The 22015-nt window shown below is 36.1% G+C and overlaps 1 protein-coding gene across 1 annotated transcript; it reads right to left on the minus strand.

The window, feature by feature from the left end:
• Positions 1-6032: 6032 nt before the first annotated feature.
• On the minus strand, positions 6033-20935 carry LOC128640511 (pancreatic lipase-related protein 2-like). Its single transcript, XM_053692987.1, has 3 exons — positions 20826-20935; positions 18031-18201; positions 6033-6166 (listed from the first exon to the last, which is right to left on the minus strand). Exons 1-3 carry the CDS (start codon positions 20933-20935, stop codon positions 6079-6081), a joined length of 369 nt encoding a protein of 122 aa, XP_053548962.1. The 3' UTR covers positions 6033-6078.
• Between the last annotated feature and the right edge of the window lie 1080 nt (positions 20936-22015).

Consider the following 22015-nt stretch of genomic DNA (forward strand, 5'->3'; position numbering starts at 1 on the left):
ATGGACTTGGTCACCTACATTGCATTAGTAGGGACCCAACCATGTCTTTTTTGTAAAAAATGCCACATGGAACAAAATAAAATAAAATAAGCCTAAAATAAGAAATAAAAAATGTTGCAGAATACCTACACTTAAAAACAAAAAAGCACTATAGGACTACACTGTACCATCCTAGATGTTGAATCTAATTCATCTATTGTATATGTATAAAGCAACTCGTATTGCCAGAATCCACACATTAGATTGTAACATTAAATTATGACACATTTTTTTTTTACTAGACTCCCAATATACAGTGATCTAGCTTGTATCCACATGGATTTATATAACCTGCTTTTCATCTTAGTGAATTAAACCATCCAGGAATCTATGTAAATCAAGGCATGCCTAGATTAATACATGGTTACAGTTGAGCTAAAGCTGGATATTCACATTCCAACACACTATGACCGTCTGTGGGTGCCTTCGTTGAGTGACAAAATGCACCCCTGGTTTGTTGTACCCCATCAGTATACTGAAGAACATAAGTGAGTGTATTTGTACATATAGATAAGGTAATGTTCACTAGCGAAATTTGGTTGGGAAGTGTGGGATATTGAGTGGCCACCCATACACACCTGGACTTCCACACAGTATCCAAGAAACAAGATTTTCCTGTTGCTGTATATTATTGGTACTAGAGGGGACAACAGCCATTGATCATAGAAACGCTGAACCCCCATTTGTTCCAATATAATCCTGGCGGCATGGGATTGCACTCCTGGTAAGTGCCACACTAGCCAGAACTAAATCAATGCTTTAAAGTCTGGTGCTATATTCAGCCCTCCAGGGTTGATTGTGCCCAGCCTATACATCCACTGAGCTTTACGCATTATCCAGGCTCGGGAGATGATCAATTAAGATGTATCGGATAGATGATACCGGATGGTGTTTGATTGCACAGTGTCTCACCACTGGCTGGTCCGATTCACCCTTTTGTAGGGCCATGCGTTCTCTCAATGTTCCTGTAGTTTTACCAACATAACAGTTGGAATATGGACAAAAAAGCAAATATATGACATGTGAGGTAGTACAAGTAAGAGATAAGGTTAGCAAGAAAGGTTGGGTTTAAGTTTTTTTTTTACATTGCGGCTCCATTGAAGTCTATGGGGGAATGCAATTATACAATCAAAACTTAGCAAAGTATATATTTTTGCACATGTCTGCTTTTGCAAGAGCTAGCTTTTTACTTTCAACTTATAATACCCAACTCGCAAAGTTAATATTCAAGCGGGAACACTAAATAGCACTCCACTTGTAATATAGCCCTATGTGAGCAAAGAGAAATAAATAAATCAGAAAAATAATTTAAAAAACAAAATTCTTTCTTGTTTTTAAATAAGTTTTATTCAGTCAGCAAAGTAATCTTTATATAAACAACTATCAATAAGCTGATAATCGTTTTTTATTGTTCTATACAATCCACAGACTGTAGTCCTGAAAAAAAATAAAAAAAAATAGTCTTAATTAATCTGGTACGATATTTTACTAGCTATGGAGTCTATTTCAATCAATCAGAACTTCCTTGTAATGTGCATAGGATGAGTTTTCATGGATATTTTAATTTATTAATTTCAGATTCTAAATCTCTTGAAAAACCCATGACAACCTGATTATCTTATGTTTCTGAAATTTCCTTGTGCTACAAAACTCCCCTTTTCCTTGCTCGGAGAGTATTCTACACTGGTGTTTCATTCACTAAAAAAATACTTTTCAGACATCTTTTTGCACAATCACCTACCAATAACAGTGAGGCATGAGATAACTTACTAGAAAAAGAGGACTTTTTAAATTTGGAAATAGGGTCTCTTTTCTCTATGAGTGTTTAATGGAAGAGATGGGGCCCCTACTTATCAGAAAACCTCTAATTTTAAAAGTGTTCCAGGTGATCACAATAACCTGTTGATCACCTGTAAATATGTTGGGTATATGGCCCACTTGTTCAATACAGGGTATTATTTTCTTTCCAAGGTGAAGATCCTCCCAGGTATCCAGTAGTGCAGACAATAACTAATACAAATGACTAATTGGTAATTGACAGCATCCTATAGGTACTGACCCCTTTTCACTTCACTGCCTTTATGGTATGAGAAACAGATATTGCCACTCTGTGGAAAGCTCTTGCCTCACAGTAATAGCTCCATGCTGCCTAGTAATGTAGGTTATTCCATTTGCAACAAAATTGTCTACTAGGCATCTTTGGGGACAAGAGAACTCTCATTTGAAAGTGGAGATTTTTCTGTTTCAAATTAGGAGACACTGTTAATATGCAGGATAGACTGAGGCTTTGAAAGAACCCCTGTACCTACAATCAAATACATGAGTAAATGTCTTGGTGGGTTTTGGGAATTTTCCAACAACTCATAGAACCATGCACATAGGTGATGTTGTGACCTCCAACTGCCAAATCCTAGTAATGCATATAGATCAGGGGTCGCCAACCTTTCAGGCCGCTGTGACCACTAAACTCACAATTTTTAATCCCGTGGACCACTAACATTATTTTTTTTTTAAAGGTACAAACCTCTATAATGTGTGTGTATATATATATATATACAGTATATATATATATATATATATATATATATATATATATATATATACACACACACATATACTGCTGTACATAACTAGTATAACCATAGCTAAGTTTACATTATGTATATATTTACACATTTTTAAGAATTATTTTTTGGAATTAACTAATTGAATGACAGAACTGAGAGAATACTTCCAAATGACAGATGAAGGGTGAGTGCCAACTTTTGAACTGGAAACAGAGAGGCAGAAAGTGGGAAAAAAAGAATGATGTTTAAAAGGACCACAAGTCTTCCAAGTTACTTCCCCAGTTAGGAATTATTCAAAACTACTCATAATCATAGACAGACATCAGAGTCATAAATTAAGTTTATATCAGAAAGCTCTCAAAATGAATGTGAGCCAATCCACGACTGATATTTTTGGCAACTAATATAACATATATATATATATATATATATATATATATATATATATATATATATATATATATATATATATATATATATATATATATATAATGGTGGGATATGGCTGATCTGCTGGATGGCAATTACTGGAATTCAGGTGGAATAAAATTATTAGAATGAAAAATAATTAATATTTAATAAAAAAGAAGATAGAGGGGAGGAAGACAAACAGTGATGTAAGTCCATATGAAGGAATTAGGAAAAGACAGGTAAAGGCGAAGAAAATATATGAAATATAAGAGAGAATTTTTTTTAAGATTTTCTTTTTTTATATACTTTATTTCCACTATTTCAAGCCAAGACTATACCAACCTCTGCTGGCTTTAGAATGGAAGCATCTTCCTCTGAGCAGCGCACCGGGCGAGAGGAGTTAAAAATACAATCTAGCTACGCAAGTTGCACAGTACTACGCAAGGTGTGTAGGTAGATTGTAATTTAACTCCTCCTCCGTCTGTTTTCACTGATGACAGGGGTGACAACATCAGAGGACATTAATTCCTGCTTGATGGTGTCAAGGACCACCAACATCTTCTCATGGACCACCAGTGGTCCACAGACCACTGGTTGGCGACCGCTAATATAGATAACAATGGACTAGTCTAATTGTTCACACAATGACGGAGACATCTACCCATAGGAGATATAAAGTGAATGACATTTCTGCACTCTGAAATGGGCACTCACTAAAACCACAGCACAGTTTACATAGATATATATATATAAAACCACTCTCAAGCCCGACCCACCTGAGGATATCTGCCTGGGTGCAATGATATACCACTATAATCCAATGAAAGATTGCACTCACAGGTCTTTTTCAAACGATGAAAACATTTTAATGTAACGTTTTCGGGGATATTATCTCCTTCATAAGCATAACAAATGTGAACCAAAACACACAATTTATAGTGACAAAATACACGTCTCATACCTGCCTATCGTGTCAGTGGTGCCAGACTCTAGTGCTGGAACTCATGATTGCATTCCAATGTCTCATGTAGCCAGAAGTGTAATCACATCACTTCCGGTGTGCGTAACACATTGTATTTTAAAGCAAATAAACTCTCAAATATAACAACAACCATCTATAAGTATTATAACCATACTTTCTGTGTAACATTGTGATGTGCTATAACATCTATCAAGCATTAATGTATGATGCATATTAGGATGTGAGTAAATTATGCCGTTGCCATGGAGACCATTATCGTAAGGGATAAACAATGCCCTAGATGTAATTATGTCACTTGAAATTCATAAAGCAACCTCGGGTCTATTTGTCTATATACGATTTTGGATATCCCCATGTCGACTTATATGGAGCTTAATATGTTCTACTGCATAAACTACCTGTTACCGCAGGGAGCTAAGATGTTAACCCTGTAGTCACATATAATACCCACCTTGAACCAACATATCTATAATGCATCTTAATGTGTTAAGGGTAACCCCAACTCAGAGTTATGTTCATTGATAAAAGTGCATTGAACTAATCAAATAACTGTCGTGCACATAACCCTTCTGCTTAAATATTGACATACATCTTTTGTCTATATTATGCATCATATTTGACATCAAATGTACCCCAATGTGGCCTTATCTCATAACAACTAACCACTACCATAATGTATATAGTGGTGCCAATGGACTTGGTCACCTACATTGCATTAGTAGGGACCCAACCATGTCTTTTTTGTAAAAAATGCCACATGGAACAAAATAAAATAAAATAAGCCTAAAATAAGAAATAAAAAATGTTGCAGAATACCTACACTTAAAAACAAAAAAGCACTATAGGACTACACTGTACCATCCTAGATGTTGAATCTAATTCATCTATTGTATATGTATAAAGCAACTCGTATTGCCAGAATCCACACATTAGATTGTAACATTAAATTATGACACATTTTTTTTTTACTAGACTCCCAATATACAGTGATCTAGCTTGTATCCACATGGATTTATATAACCTGCTTTTCATCTTAGTGAATTAAACCATCCAGGAATCTATGTAAATCAAGGCATGCCTAGATTAATACATGGTTACAGTTGAGCTAAAGCTGGATATTCACATTCCAACACACTATGACCGTCTGTGGGTGCCTTCGTTGAGTGACAAAATGCACCCCTGGTTTGTTGTACCCCATCAGTATACTGAAGAACATAAGTGAGTGTATTTGTACATATAGATAAGGTAATGTTCACTAGCGAAATTTGGTTGGGAAGTGTGGGATATTGAGTGGCCACCCATACACACCTGGACTTCCACACAGTATCCAAGAAACAAGATTTTCCTGTTGCTGTATATTATTGGTACTAGAGGGGACAACAGCCATTGATCATAGAAACGCTGAACCCCCATTTGTTCCAATATAATCCTGGCGGCATGGGATTGCACTCCCGGTAAGTGCCACACTAGCCAGAACTAAATCAATGCTTTAAAGTCTGGTGCTATATTCAGCCCTCCAGGGTTGATTGTGCCCAGCCTATACATCCACTGAGCTTTACGCATTATCCAGGCTCGGGAGATGATCAATTAAGATGTATCGGATAGATGATACCGGATGGTGTTTGATTGCACAGTGTCTCACCACTGGCTGGTCCGATTCACCCTTTTGTAGGGCCATGCGTTCTCTCAATGTTCCTGTAATTTTACCAACATAACAGTTGGAATATGGACAAAAAAGCAAATATATGACATGTGAGGTAGTACAAGTAAGAGATAAGGTTAGCAAGAAAGGTTGGGTTTAAGTTTTTTTTTTACATTGCGGCTCCATTGAAGTCTATGGGGGAATGCAATTATACAATCAAAACTTAGCAAAGTATATATTTTTGCACATGTCTGCTTTTGCAAGAGCTAGCTTTTTACTTTCAACTTATAATACCCAACTCGCAAAGTTAATATTCAAGCGGGAACACTAAATAGCACTCCACTTGTAATATAGCCCTATGTGAGCAAAGAGAAATAAATAAATCAGAAAAATAATTTAAAAAACAAAATTCTTTCTTGTTTTTAAATAAGTTTTATTCAGTCAGCAAAGTAATCTTTATATAAACAACTATCAATAAGCTGATAATCGTTTTTTATTGTTCTATACAATCCACAGACTGTAGTCCTGAAAAAAAATAAAAAAAAATAGTCTTAATTAATCTGGTACGATATTTTACTAGCTATGGAGTCTATTTCAATCAATCAGAACTTCCTTGTAATGTGCATAGGATGAGTTTTCATGGATATTTTAATTTATTAATTTCAGATTCTAAATCTCTTGAAAAACCCATGACAACCTGATTATCTTATGTTTCTGAAATTTCCTTGTGCTACAAAACTCCCCTTTTCCTTGCTCGGAGAGTATTCTACACTGGTGTTTCATTCACTAAAAAAATACTTTTCAGACATCTTTTTGCACAATCACCTACCAATAACAGTGAGGCATGAGATAACTTACTAGAAAAAGAGGACTTTTTAAATTTGGAAATAGGGTCTCTTTTCTCTATGAGTGTTTAATGGAAGAGATGGGGCCCCTACTTATCAGAAAACCTCTAATTTTAAAAGTGTTCCAGGTGATCACAATAACCTGTTGATCACCTGTAAATATGTTGGGTATATGGCCCACTTGTTCAATACAGGGTATTATTTTCTTTCCAAGGTGAAGATCCTCCCAGGTATCCAGTAGTGCAGACAATAACTAATACAAATGACTAATTGGTAATTGACAGCATCCTATAGGTACTGACCCCTTTTCACTTCACTGCCTTTATGGTATGAGAAACAGATATTGCCACTCTGTGGAAAGCTCTTGCCTCACAGTAATAGCTCCATGCTGCCTAGTAATGTAGGTTATTCCATTTGCAACAAAATTGTCTACTAGGCATCTTTGGGGACAAGAGAACTCTCATTTGAAAGTGGAGATTTTTCTGTTTCAAATTAGGAGACACTGTTAATATGCAGGATAGACTGAGGCTTTGAAAGAACCCCTGTACCTACAATCAAATACATGAGTAAATGTCTTGGTGGGTTTTGGGAATTTTCCAACAACTCATAGAACCATGCACATAGGTGATGTTGTGACCTCCAACTGCCAAATCCTAGTAATGCATATAGATCAGGGGTCGCCAACCTTTCAGGCCGCTGTGACCACTAAACTCACAATTTTTAATCCCGTGGACCACTAACATTATTTTTTTTTTAAAGGTACAAACCTCTATAATGTGTGTGTATATAAATATATATATATATATATATACAGTATATATATATATATATATATATATATATATATATATATATACACACACACATATACTGCTGTACATAACTAGTATAACCATAGCTAAGTTTACATTATGTATATATTTACACATTTTTAAGAATTATTTTTTGGAATTAACTAATTGAATGACAGAACTGAGAGAATACTTCCAAATGACAGATGAAGGGTGAGTGCCAACTTTTGAACTGGAAACAGAGAGGCAGAAAGTGGGAAAAAAAGAATGATGTTTAAAAGGACCACAAGTCTTCCAAGTTACTTCCCCAGTTAGGAATTATTCAAAACTACTCATAATCATAGACAGACATCAGAGTCATAAATTAAGTTTATATCAGAAAGCTCTCAAAATGAATGTGAGCCAATCCACGACTGATATTTTTGGCAACTAATATAACATATATATATATATATATATATATATATATATATATATATATATATATATATATATATATATATATATATATATATAATGGTGGGATATGGCTGATCTGCTGGATGGCAATTACTGGAATTCAGGTGGAATAAAATTATTAGAATGAAAAATAATTAATATTTAATAAAAAAGAAGATGGAGGGGAGGAAGACAAACAGTGTTGTAAGTCCATATTAAGGAATTAGGAAAAGACAGGTAAAGGCGAAGAAAATATATGAAATATAAGAGAGAATTTTTTTTTAAGATTTTCTTTTTTTATATACTTTATTTCCACTATTTCAAGCCAAGACTATACCAACCTCTGCTGGCTTTAGAATGGAAGCATCTTCCTCTGAGCAGCGCACTGGGCGAGAGGAGTTAAAAATACAATCTAGCTACGCAAGTTGCACAGTACTACGCAAGGTGTGTAGGTAGATTGTAATTTAACTCCTCCTCCGTCTGTTTTCACTGATGACAGGGGTGACAACATCAGAGGACATTAATTCCTGCTTGATGGTGTCAAGGACCACCAACATCTTCTCATGGACCACCAGTGGGGTCTTCCAGAGATAGATCTCATGGCCTCTCATCTAAACAAGAAACTTCCCATGCACTAGTTCTCATGCCGTGTCTCACCGCATAAGAACAAGGCTCCCATTGGAGACTATATAAGTGCGCTTCCACGGACCACTGGTTGGCGACCGCTAATATAGATAACAATGCACTAGTCTAATTGTTCACACAATGACGGAGACATCTACCCATAGGAGATATAAAGTGAATGACATTTCTGCACTCTGAAATGGGCACTCACTAAAACCACAGCACAGTTTACATATATATATATATATATATATATATATATATATATATAAAACCACTCTGAAGCCCGACCCACCTGAGGATATCTGCCTGGGTGCAATGATATACCATTATAATCCAATGAAAGATTGCACTCACAGGTCTTTTTCAAACGATGAAAACACTTTAATGTAACGTTTTCGGGATATTATCCCCTTCATAAGCATAACAAATGTGAACCAAAACACACAATTTATAGTGACAAAATACACGTCTCATACCTGCCTATCATGTCAGTGGTGCCAGACTCTAGTGCTGGAACTCATGATTGCGTTCCAATGTCTCATGTAGCCGGAAGTGTAATCACATCACTTCCGGTGTGCGTAACACATTGTATTTTAAAGCAAATAAACTCTCAAATATAACAACAACCAACCAAGGGTAACCCCAACTCAGAGTTATGTTCATTGATAAAAGTGCATTGAACTAATCAAATAACTGTCGTGCACATAACCCTTCTGCTTAAATATTGACATACATCTTTTGTCTATATTATGCATCATATTTGACATCAAATGTACCCCAATGTGGCCTTATCTCATAACAACTAACCACTACCATAATGTATATAGTGGTGCCAATGGACTTGGTCACCTACATTGCATTAGTAGGGACCCAACCGTGTCTTTTTTGTAAAAAATGCCACATGGAACAAAATAAAATAAAATAAGCCTAAAATTAGAAATAAAAAATGTTGCAGAATACCTACACTTAAAAACAAAAAAGCACTATAGGACTACACTGTACCATCCTAGATGTTGAATCTAATTCATCTATTGTATATGTATAAAGCAACTCGTATTGCCAGAATCCACACATTAGATTGTAACATTAAATTATGACACATTTTTTTTTTACTAGACTCCCAATATACAGTGATCTAGCTTGTATCCACATGGATTTATATAACCTGCTTTTCATCTTAGTGAATTAAACCATCCAGGAATCTATGTAAATCAAGGCATGCCTAGATTAATACATGGTTACAGTTGAGCTAAAGCTGGATATTCACATTCCAACACACTATGACCGTCTGTGGGTGCCTTCGTTGAGTGACAAAATGTACCCCTGGTTTGTTGTACCCCATCAGTATACTGAAGAACATAAGTGAGTGTATTTGTACATATAGATAAGGTAATGTTCACTAGCGAAATTTGGTTGGGAAGTGTGGGATATTGAGTGGCCACCCATACACACCTGGACTTCCACACAGTATCCAATAAACAAGATTTTCCTGTTGCTGTATATTATTGGTACTAGAGGGGACAACAGCCATTGATCATAGAAACGCTGAACCCCCATTTGTTCCAATATAATCCTGGTGGCATGGGATTGCACTCCCGGTAAGTGCCACACTAGCCAGAACTAAATCAATGCTTTAAAGTCTGGTGCTATATTCAGCCCTCCAGGGTTGATTGTGCCCAGCCTATACATCCACTGAGCTTTACGCATTATCCAGGCTCGGGACATGATCAATTAAGATGTATCGGATAGATGATACCGGATGGTGTTTGATTGCACAGTGTGTCACCACTGGCTGGTCCGATTCACCCTTTTGTAGGGCCATGCGTTCTCTCAATGTTCATGTAGTTTTACCAATATAACAGTTGGAATATGGACAAAAAAGCAAATATATGACATGTGAGGTAGTACAAGTAAGAGAATGTCTGATAGTGTAGCTCTGGTTGGTATGTGGATGGTGAAACAATTTGGTACTGATTAATCCATTGCATGTAGTGCACCCCAAGCAATGATAGGATCCTTTGATGTTTACTTTGGCCTTAGTGGTATAACACTGTTTGGGATCAGTTCTAATGAGCATATCCTTCAAGTTAGTCCCTCTTCTATACCCCACCATGGGGTCCATGTTTGTCATAAAATGTAATTTCGGGTCAGATGCTACTACTGGCCAGTGTGTTCTTAATATCTGTCCAGTTTTCGTGGTATTTGGTGTAAATATTGTAGCCATGATTAGTTTGTCACTGGTTACTACCTTCGGTCTTTCAGTGATTAGGTCAGTCTGAGTAAGAAGTGACACCTCATCCAGTATTTTGTTGACCAGACGTGGTCTGTACCATCTTTGAAGGAATTTATCCCTCACTCCACTGAGCTGGGAGACCCTGTCTGTTTGTTAGAATTATTTTGTAACATCCTAATCATTTGGGACCTAACAATGCCTTTTAAAAGTGCAGGAGGATGACAACTGTCCGCTCTAAGAATCGAGTTCCTATTTGTAGGCTTGTTATACAGTGTTGTACCTAAAGTGTGCCCCTCCTTATAGATACTAATATCCAGAAAATGTATCTCATGTTCGCTTTCAGTCATTTTAAATCTAACCGTTGTATCTGTACTGTTAAAGGTATGAAACCAATCCTGGAGTTCTTGTTGACCCCCACGCCGGATTAAAAATATATTGACAATATATCTTCGATAGAAGATAATAGACTCATCAAACTTGCCCCACAAATATTGGTTTTCGAAATGTGACATAAATATATTGGCATAGGATGGGGCCATAGAAGACCCCATCGCTGTGCCCGCAATTTGTAAATAGAAACCACCTTTGAACCGAAAGTAGTTTTTCTATAAACAAAACTCTATCAGGGTCAGCAAGAAATCAACAGGAGGGCTCTCATACACCTGACTGTGTATTAGATGTTCTCTGATTGCTGTCAGACCTTCTTGGTGCGGGATGATGGTGTATAAACTGTTAATGTCTAAAGTGACCAGGATATCGTCTTCCTGGATCCGTATACCTTTGAACTGTCTAATTAGGTAATTTGTGTCAAGGATGAAGGAACAAATGCCCTAACTATGGGCTGTAATAGAATATCAACATATTGGGCTACTGGCTGTAGTAGTGACTGGACAGCAGACACTATAGGGCGGCCAGGGGGTTTGTCCAATGTTTTGTAAATTTTGGGGATGGTATAGAGGATTGGAATCCTAGGATACATGGTAGTGCAAAATTCACTGATTTGTTCAGAGATAAATCCCTGTTCTAGTCCAAGTTTAATAAGTGTGTCTAATTGTTTTTTATATGTGCAGGTTGGGTCTGAGGGCAATAGGGTATAGGTAGTTTTATCGGCTAATTGCTCAAGGATGTCCCCCCTATAGTCAGAATAGTTCTAAAGAACTACGGCTCCGCCCTTGTTGGCTGGTCTAATGACTATAGAGGGGTCATCCTGGAGAGATTTAATAGGTTCCCTTTGTTCCCTAGAGAGATTATGTTTCCAAGGTTTTTGTGTTCTCTTTGTATCCAAGTCTTGTGTGACTAATCTAATGAATGTTTTGATACTAGGGCTGCAATTAGTAGGTTCAAAGGAGCTTGGTTTTTTACACTTGCATTCAATAGGAGAAGCAATTCTATTAGTTTGCGTGTTCTGAAAAAATTCCTTGATTTTCATAGTTCTACTCAATTTATGAAAATCCAATTTTTGATCCAATTCTGAGAAGGAAGTGCTGGGCACAAAGGATAAACCCTTGTTAAGTACCTCACACTCAATGACAGATAGGCTATGTGTACTTAAGTTTATCACTTTATCCTCTGTCTGCCTCGTCGGGGGGGGCCTGTGTCTGGTACCGCGCCCTCCTAATATGGGGTCTATTGTTCCTCCCCCTCGGGATCATGTGGTAACGCCTAAAAATTGGCTAGGAGTAGAGTGAGATTTATAAGTTTGGGAAAAAACAAATTGACCCTGATCGCTATGTGTTGGGGGTGATGGATGTGATGAGATTGAGAGGTTTCTGTCTGTGTCAGAAGGATCTGCCCCACTGGTGTCAACCGTATCAAACTTTACCCTCATATTTCTCTGCCTTCTCCTTGGTTGCCCCCCCCCCCCCCCACGTGATGCAGTTAACCACTTATATACCTTCCCTTGTATGTAATCAATATTTACTGCTTCCAATTTCCTATTTTTGAATACTATTAGGTCATTTTTATACTTTTTAATCTGTTGTGAAATTTTAGTCAGCCAGTTTTCCTGTTGGTCACTAGTTAAGGTACTATTGTGTGCAGTTTCAAACAAGTGTATTTCAATCCTTACTTTGGCCAAAATATCCGTCACTTCCTCAATTACTAATAGGACTAAGTCCAAAGAGCACTTGTTGAGGATATAGCACCATTTCTTTCTAAATTCTGGATTCTCTCTACCTATCGTAGGTATATTGTGGACCCTGAATCCCCTAGCTATGTGGCCAGATCTATGATACTCTGATAAATAACTGCCATGTAAGGGTAGATCTACCTCTCTCTTTTTTAATTTCAATAAAGTGTAATATAAATTAACAGGAGTCTCACCAGCTGTTCTGGAGATGGGGGCAAACAAAAAAAAGTATATACAACATATAGGATAATTAAAGTATAGTGCAATTGCCGCTTACTAAGATCATCTGTTTCCTAATGAATGATCTTATCTATACATGTTCATAAAGTACTGTGTTTAAAACATACATTAAATGCTAAATACCACCTGTAAGTACATATATAGATTGAATTGAAGCACAAAAAATTGTACACAGTGATAAAGAATATGTTAACAAATCCCATTAATTTACAGATACATCAATTTTCCAATACTATTAATTTTTTTTTTTTTTTAATGTTTAATAAACATATTGACATCCATCCTTGAATTTAAACCAGAGGGCACCCTAGTTTTAAGGTGGAGGATCCAAAAGACCTCTCTTTCATCCAATTTAATTTCCCTATTGCCACCCCTAGGGTGCCTAGGTATAATGTCAATACCTTGTATCTTAAGTAAAGTGCTGTCAGAATTGTTGTGATATCTAAAGTGTTTAGCCACTGGTGTTTTAGACTCTGGATCCTTAATTGATCTAAGATGCTCCAAACACCGGTCCTTAAGGGACCTCTTCATTCGACCTGTATACTGTATTTTGCATCCTTGACAGGTTAAGAGATATATAACATGGGTGCTATTGCAATTGATAAAATAGTGGATATCTAATTCCTTGCCAAGTACCTCCGATTTGCAAGAATTGTCCCGAATGATATGTGAACAGGTTTTACAGCTAGAAGCATTACATTTAAAGTAACCATTTCTCTTCTGCAACCATGTGCCAGAAGTTTCTTTAGGTAACATAGAAAGGGATAATATGTTCCTAAGTGTTTTTGCTTTCCGTGAAACAAATTTACAACCATTGCTCACAATTTCATTCAATTTATCATCATTTTGAAGTATGGATATATTTTTTGCAAATCTTAACATATTCTATACTGTAAGATGTAATAAAAATGGGAGAAATTGAATGTTTGTCCTTTTTGGTACTTTTAGGTATTCTGTCAACAACATCTTTAGCCTGTTTCCAAACCTCCTTAGGGTAACTTCGCAATTGTAATCTCTCCATTACATTAGCTGCTTTTTGTTCATATACAACTGAATTAGAACAGTTACGCTTTGCCCTAATTAGTTGACTCTTCGGAATAGAGCTTAAAAGGTGACAAGAATTATACTTCAAGATACTATTACCCGACAAGGGTTTACGATATAGTTCCACTTCAATGATGCTATCATGTGGTTTCAGTGTTACATCCAGAAAATTTAGTAACTCTGTACTTGATTCAATAGTGAAACAGAGATTCAAATTATTTCTTTGTGAATACTGGTGAACATTGTTAATGGAATCCCTGTCCCCCTCCCAGACAAAAAACAAAATTATCAATATACCGTCCATAATATATAATATTACTATGAAAGGGATTCCTATCTCCAAAGATGTGGAAGAGCTCCCACCAACCTAAAAATAGGTTCGCGTAGGATGGCGCAAATTTGGCGCCCATAGCTGTTCCACATCTCTGGAGATAGAATCGCCCCTCAAACAAAAAATAGTTATGTGTCAACAAATATTCGGAAAAACTATAGTGGCTTCGTCATAGTTAGATCTATATTTAAGAAAATATATATTAGTTCCAAATAAAAAATTAACACATGAAGGTGCCTCAATAGTTTTATACAATGTGCCTTGTTTATGCATAGGAATCTCATTGAAATTTTTCACATAATTTGTTTTTGTGTGGATCTAATAAAAATATGTTGAATTTGATTAATGAGCTTTTCAAATAAACTGCTCTTATCCTTTGTTGAATATTAAAGTCATAACATATTCTTCAAAATCAAATTATGTAGCTTAAAACACCATTACCATTTGCCTATAAAAATGTAATTTAAACTTCTGTATTTCATCCTTTAAAAAGCAAAGCTATCCAGTATCAACAACTAAACCCATAACGGGCTAGATTACAAGTAGAACACCAACAATTACACACGAGCGAAAAGCGGTTTATCACGGATGTTTGCCTGCATCGGGTTTCTCACTCGTATTAAAAGATGAAAGTAAACACTATTGCTTGAGCACAATTGAAGTTATCGCTCATCGGAATAGGGCGACCGCAGAGCTCTGCTTAACTGTTTAGCGGTGGGGGGGGGGGGGAAGTGTCACAAAACCTATTAAAAAAATATAACAATGTAAAGTTACACTCATAATAACACCATGTAAAAACAAAAAAGGACAGAGGCGCCACATGTGTGAATCCAACTTTAACCAGGTATAAAAAACAAGAAGATGCAGGGTACTCACAAATAGAGCGGCACTCAGTTGTGCCAGTAGGAGCAGGCTGATTTTTTGCAGCAAACCAGCTAGCTAATGAAAGGCAATCCTCACCACGAGCAGCAGCCATACGATACAGCGACGTCACAGGCACTGTGGTTGGAAGGAATATTGCGGGGCTGGCAGTCTTGCCAAAGGGTAGTTAAATAGAGGGTCTTTTCAAAACACCAATCAAACTGGATATATGTGTAAAAACATATGGGTGTTTATTAAAATCGATAATAAAAACAAATAGCAAATGACAAATGCACCACAGGGTGTATGCCAATGTATACCAGTTAGGTGTGAAAAGGTACCCCCTATGGGATAATAGCAATCCCTATGGGATATATGTTTATATGGGCACAGTAATCTCTTTGCTCTAAAAAAGACTCAATATAGCAACGCCAACTAAAGGCTCATAGTGCTGCATGGTGTTATATTTATCATGCCCCAAATCAACTGAAAGCTCTACTCGAGCGTGAAGGAATAACGCTTCATTATTTAACATGATTGTGAATTTATTTGTATACCCACTGAGCAATATTATACCACTATAATTTAAAAGGGTAATATCAACAGCACAACCCTGTTCCTTTCACAAGTGGATCTCTACTTTAAGGGCAAGTATATCACGTAGCTATTTTTGTAACTAAAACAGCCCTGATTTATTTGGGCACACTCATTCCCACAATAGTGTGAATACTTAGCACAATGTGATACAATCTTTGATTCGGTACGTTAACCAGTGCTAAATAATTAGTGGGATACATAATTATCGAACAATAACTCCCCACCTTGTTATGGTTACTAACATTTGTCCACAGAATTAACACTATATATCGTGGTTGCTTTCAAATTATGCCCATATATGCCTATGCTTCATCACAGTAATAATAATTCTGATTCAAGTTTCTATGTGTTTTTAAACTACACACACTTACACAGTGATTTTATACAACCTTTGTAGTAATAAAAGTTATGTTTTAATTTAAGAATTAAACCTTTTGGTCCTGTTTGTTTAGAATGATGTCTAAACATTTCAGGGGTATTAGAAGTGCTATATAAGTGCATTCTTTCAGTCTCAAACCCTTTAGTGATTTAGACTATATTTGCAAGTTGTTTCTCTGCACAAGCACTCTAGTCAGAAGGTATATATAATAATAAAACCAGACGGAGCATCCCCACTCTATCTATGTAGTGCCATTGCTATTTTTCTTTGAACATATATATATATATATATATATATATATATATATATATATATATATGTGTATTTACAAACATATAAACACATATAAACACATAAATACATATGTACACACATAAGACGTTTATATAAGTGCCTTGGAGCCATTTGCAGTTACACAGTTGAAAACATGAAAAAAAAATCAAATTACAGGGATAGTAAAGTCCAAATTAAACTTTCATGATTCAGATAGGGCATGTCATTTTTAACAACTTTCTAATTTACTTTTATTATCAAATTTGCTTTGTTCTCTTGTTATTCTTAGTTGAAAGCTAAACCTAGGTAGGCTCATATGCTAATTTCTAAACCCTTGAAGGCCACCTCTGCATTTGACAGGCAGTCACAGCTAGAGGGCATTAGTTCATGAATTTCATATAGATAACACTGTGCTCATGCATGTGAAGTTATTTAAGAGTCAGCACTAATTGCCTGAAATGCAAGTCTGTCAAAAGATCTGAGATACGGAGGCAGTCAGCAGAAGCTTAGATACAAGGTAATTACAGAGGTAAAAAGTACATTTCTAGAACAGTGTTGGTTATGCAAAACTGGGGAATGTTAAATAAAGGGATTATCTATCTTTTTAAACAATAACATTTTTTGTTTTACTATCCCTTTAATGTAGCATTCATTTGTAATAAAGTGTTATACTGTGTATTTACTGTAAATATTTCAAGTGTAAATGTTCTGCACATAGCAAAATATGGTATAAATAAATATTTGTGCAAAAAACATCATATATACTGTATATATTTACTGTGTATATATATATATATATATATATATATATATATATATATATATATATAAAAATATGTTTTTATGAATAAAAATAACATCTTCTATGTGAATAATATTGGAATGTGAAATATTCATATTTTCATGTCGATTAGCGCACTTAAAGGGACATGAAACCCACATTTTTTCTTTCATGATTTAGAAAGAGCATGTCATTTTAAACAACTTTCTAATTTACTTCTATTATCTAATTTGCTTCATTCTCTTGATATCACTTGCTGAAAAGCATATCTAGATATGTTCAGTAGCTGCTGATTGGTTGCTGCACATAAAGGCCTTGTGTGATTGACTCACACATGTACATTGCTATTTCTTCAACAAAGGATATCTAAAGAATTGAGCAAATTAGATAATAGAAGTAAATTGGAAAGTTGTTTAAAATTGCATGCCCTATCTGAATCATGAAAGTTTAATTTTGACTAGACTGTCCCTTTAAGAATAGGCGATCAAGTTTGCGAGCAAGTAGGGTGTTTTTCCACTTTTTTTGCTCCATTAACTACTATGGGGGAATACATTATTGTGTGCGTGATATTCTAAGTTCTTCTTTTTACGCATGTCGGGTTAACTTGCAATACGAGCGCTACCCGACGTGCTCAAAAACGTTTACTTCTAGCGGAGTTAACGCTCGAGCAGGAACTTTAAATACTGCTCCACTTGTAATCTGGCCAAAAATATTTTAAAATGCTCAAGTAACAGCACTCTATTTTATTTGTAAACATCATTCTTCTGTTTTTTTTCACTATAAGGTTTGATTTATGTAAGTATGATATGTTTAAGACTTACGTGGTACCATCTTTCCCATATTGCACTGTCACAGATTTAGCCAATAATTTAGTTGAGAAAAAAAAATTAGAGAGGTCACTGTGCCACATAAATAACCCTCCAGTGACAGTCCCAAGATTTTTATTCTGGTCAATGAAAGCCGTGTATGTGCTGCCAGGTGTGATGAGTCCCCTGTGGAAATATGTTACATATGAGTAATTCTGTTAGAGTAAACCATGCATTTAGTATATAAGGTTAAAAAGATGTCTTTATTAAATCACACATTTAACCAAATTTATTTCTTAATACTGGCTCTAGCTTATTATGACCTAGATTGAAAGTAGAGTGCAAATATATTTGCACTCATATTACACGTCCAAAGTTATTATTTATTGCTTGAGCGAAAATCTAGGTATCGCTAACATATACATGTCAGATAACATAGGTGCGCTAAATCTCTCACATAATAGAATTCTATGGGAGTGCACTGTAAAATGTATTTTGTATATCACTCAAACACTAAGCAGAGAGAGAGCTAAGCAAGTGGCACGCTAAACTGATGGTTCTCAATAAGTGAAGTTCTTCATGTAGTTCTGTGCTATACTATTTATAATAATGGTTTAATTTAAATCTCAAAAATAGCTAAATTTTACAGTGGTATTTTTGGATTATGCTCAAGCTCAATATTTAGGTCACCACTTTCCATAGTATAATAAGCTCCCTAATAGCGCTCTCTGTGCTATCAATTAAAAGTATAGAGCTTGTTAAAAGTTTAATCTGTGTAAGATGCTTTATTTAAAATATTTAACCATGCTCAAAAAATAACACTCCCTACTCTATTGATTGTGTTCCGTTTGTAATCTAGCCCATTCTGTTTATCCCCCTCAAGTCCAGCTCATTAACCACAACCATTGCATCTCCTGAGCAGGATATACCCAGTGACTAAATCAGCAGTGGCAGTACTATGTACCGTAGCAGCCAATCACTGAATGTGCCCTTCTCAGGGGCTGCAGTGGTTAAGGCTTCTGAGCGGAACTTTACCTAAATATTTAACCCTTTTCAGAGTTCTGCATATAGTCAGCTAGGGTCAGCAATGCACAAATAATGTTCTCTAACAAAGTAGTGCTTGCAACGTTAGCATTTTGTATGCAGATCATTTGCAAAGGGACAGTAAATACTAAGATTGTAATATAAAGTGCTTAATTATGTTTAGTAAAACAGTTTGCAACATAATTTCATTATTTTTGTTCCCTTTTTCGGTAATCCAACTCTGAAAATGGAAGATTTTCAACAAAATTTGTGTTGAAGCCAATCAATGGAATTTTTGCTAACACAATGACAGTGGCAAGCTCTGCCTTCTTCAAGCTCAAGTTTGGATTGGCTCCTCCAAATAAGGAAAGTGGTGGGGCCTGACAAACACAAAAAATTGCCAAAAACAAGGTGTCAATCTGTTCTAATAATGTTGAGACTCTGCTGATATGTTGACCTATTGGAAACCTGTATAACATTAGGAATTACAAGGTATTTGCTAGACTTGTGCAGCCAAGATTTTTTTTTTTTCCCAGACAATTTTGTAATGAATATTTGTTTCCCAGAATAATAGTTGCCTGCACTATTCGGTATTTGTTTAGTTTAAAAAGAGACAAATACTGCAGCTCCTGCTGTAGTTAGCAAAGCAATGACGAATCCTGCTTCCTCCAATCATTGCGTGCCCCCTTTTGGTGTTCAGCTCGTGAGGCACACAATGATTGGAGGAAGCCGGATTTGTCATCAGTCTGCTAACTACAGCAGGAGTTGCTCGTGGAGGATTGGCTGTCTGTTTTCCATAAAGCAAAGGTAAGTATTTTACAAAGGAAGCTTCATTGTAATCTTTAATAAATGAAAGTGCCCCTGTTTTTAAGCTTAGTTTTAGATGCCGGGCACTTATTTATTAAACTTTACAATCACTAAAACAAATGTAAATGTCAAAGGTACAGGTGAAAAAATTAACCCTCTCCTCTTCCATGACAGAACCCCGGCCTCGCTAATAGGAGACAGTGGGGTCAATTTATTATTGTGCGGACGGACATAATACGATGAAGCGTATCATGTCCACGGCACATCGATAAATGCCAACAGCATACACTGTTGGCATTTATCATTGCACCAGCAGTTCTTGTGAACTGCTGGTGCAATAGTGCCACCTGCAGATTTGCGGCCACTACCAGGGGGTGTCAATCAGCCCGATCGTATTCGATTGGACTGATTGCTGTCTGCCACCTCAGAGGTGGCAGACGAGTTAAGGAGCAGGACCACTGCTTCTTAACTTTCGCTTCAGGCGGAACTGAAGCGGAGTGGGTCGGAAGCAGCATCCGCTGCTTCATAAATCGACCCCTTACCGCGGAGGCTCCCAAGGCCTTCACTAAACCATCTAGTTTAGGACCTAGGAGCCTCCTGTTAGCTCGGCCAGGATTCTGTCATGGAAGAGGACTGGGTTAGTGCACTCTCCAATGTGCAAAAGGTAAGCATTAAGCCCTAAAAAAAATTCAAGGAAACAAATGAATATTGACGATTTTCATCAGTATTTCTTTTGTGTATTCTTTCGAATTTTCATTTCTCTAGTGTTTACTGTCCCTTCAAATGATGATGTATAGTATACTATGTACACTTAAATAATGGCTAATGCAACTGTGATATTTCATATTAATAATTATATAATCTATTTTGACAAATCTAAATAGTATAACAGAGGTTTCATTAGCATTAGCAGGTTCTGATATACTAATTAAAAGAAAAAATATATTTTAGACAGTCCATGTGCTCTTGTGTTTACTTACTTGTAAATTTCATATAGTGTTCCAGATAAAGAAACCTTGAAATTTCCTTTTACACTTGCTGAGCCAGCAATCTCGACAGACACTTTGTACCGCCAGCCTAGATAGAGCATCAAGTAGTCAGAAAAATAAATTACTGCGATAATAGTGTGATATCTAAATTAAAATATTATTAAATCAGTAACTTTTTGTTTAGATTTGTAGAAATACTACATAGTTGCCATCCAACAAAGACTGGGTCATCCTGTGATGATAAAAACCTTATTACACTTTATTTGCAAGAACATGATGAGCATAATTTAAAAGTCCCATTCCATATCAACAATCAAATAGAGCCCTCCATAGTAAGATTTTTAGATAATCTGTGGATGTCTGTATTCATAGTATGAAAATGTGAGGTTATATTCTGTAGCTTTATCATTGGTTACATGTAAAGTCTGTAATAAGAGGCAAGGCCGAATTAGCCTACCAAGACACCAGGAGATTTCCCCGTGGGCTACAGGACCTGAGGCTAGCCAGCTACAGTTTGAGGAAGTGCTGCTGCTGGTGAGGAGATGCAGCTGTATCACCTCTCTTCTTTTATCCTCTGAGCATAACATATTAAAGGGACACAAAACCCATTTTTTTTCATGATTCAGATAGAGCATGCCATTTTAAACAACTTTCTAATTTACTCCTATTATAATTTTTTCTTTGTTCTCTTGCTATCTTTATTTAAAAAAGCAAGAATATAAGCATAGGAGCCGGCCCATTGTTGGTTCAACACCTGGGTAGCACTTGCTGATTGGTGGCTAAATAAATACTGGTGGCCCTACAGAGCAGAGCCAGTCTAGGCTCTGCAACATGTGAGTAGCCCATTGGCTAATTTTCAAAGTACATCATTAATCATCCTTACTGTACTTCACTATTTTGCTGTATTTATTTTCTCCTGAGGCAAGAAGATCATTGTATTATTATGATGAAAATGCAACACCAATAAGTGTAAGCAGACAATCACATCATCATTATTAGAATTTATAGGGATCAGAAAAGAGGTTCCACATTGGAAGGGGGAGATAGATCCAATAATTTAGGACATATGGAGATGAAGTGGAATATACCATGAATACATTTGTACCTAATGAAGATTTCAAACTTCTTTATTTTCTAAAGTAAATCCCTCTTCCCCTTACATCTTTTACCACATTAATTAT

The sequence above is a fragment of the Bombina bombina genome, chromosome 9 (genome assembly GCF_027579735.1).
Source record: "Bombina bombina isolate aBomBom1 chromosome 9, aBomBom1.pri, whole genome shotgun sequence".
In the NCBI taxonomy this organism is placed as follows: domain Eukaryota; kingdom Metazoa; phylum Chordata; class Amphibia; order Anura; family Bombinatoridae; genus Bombina; species Bombina bombina.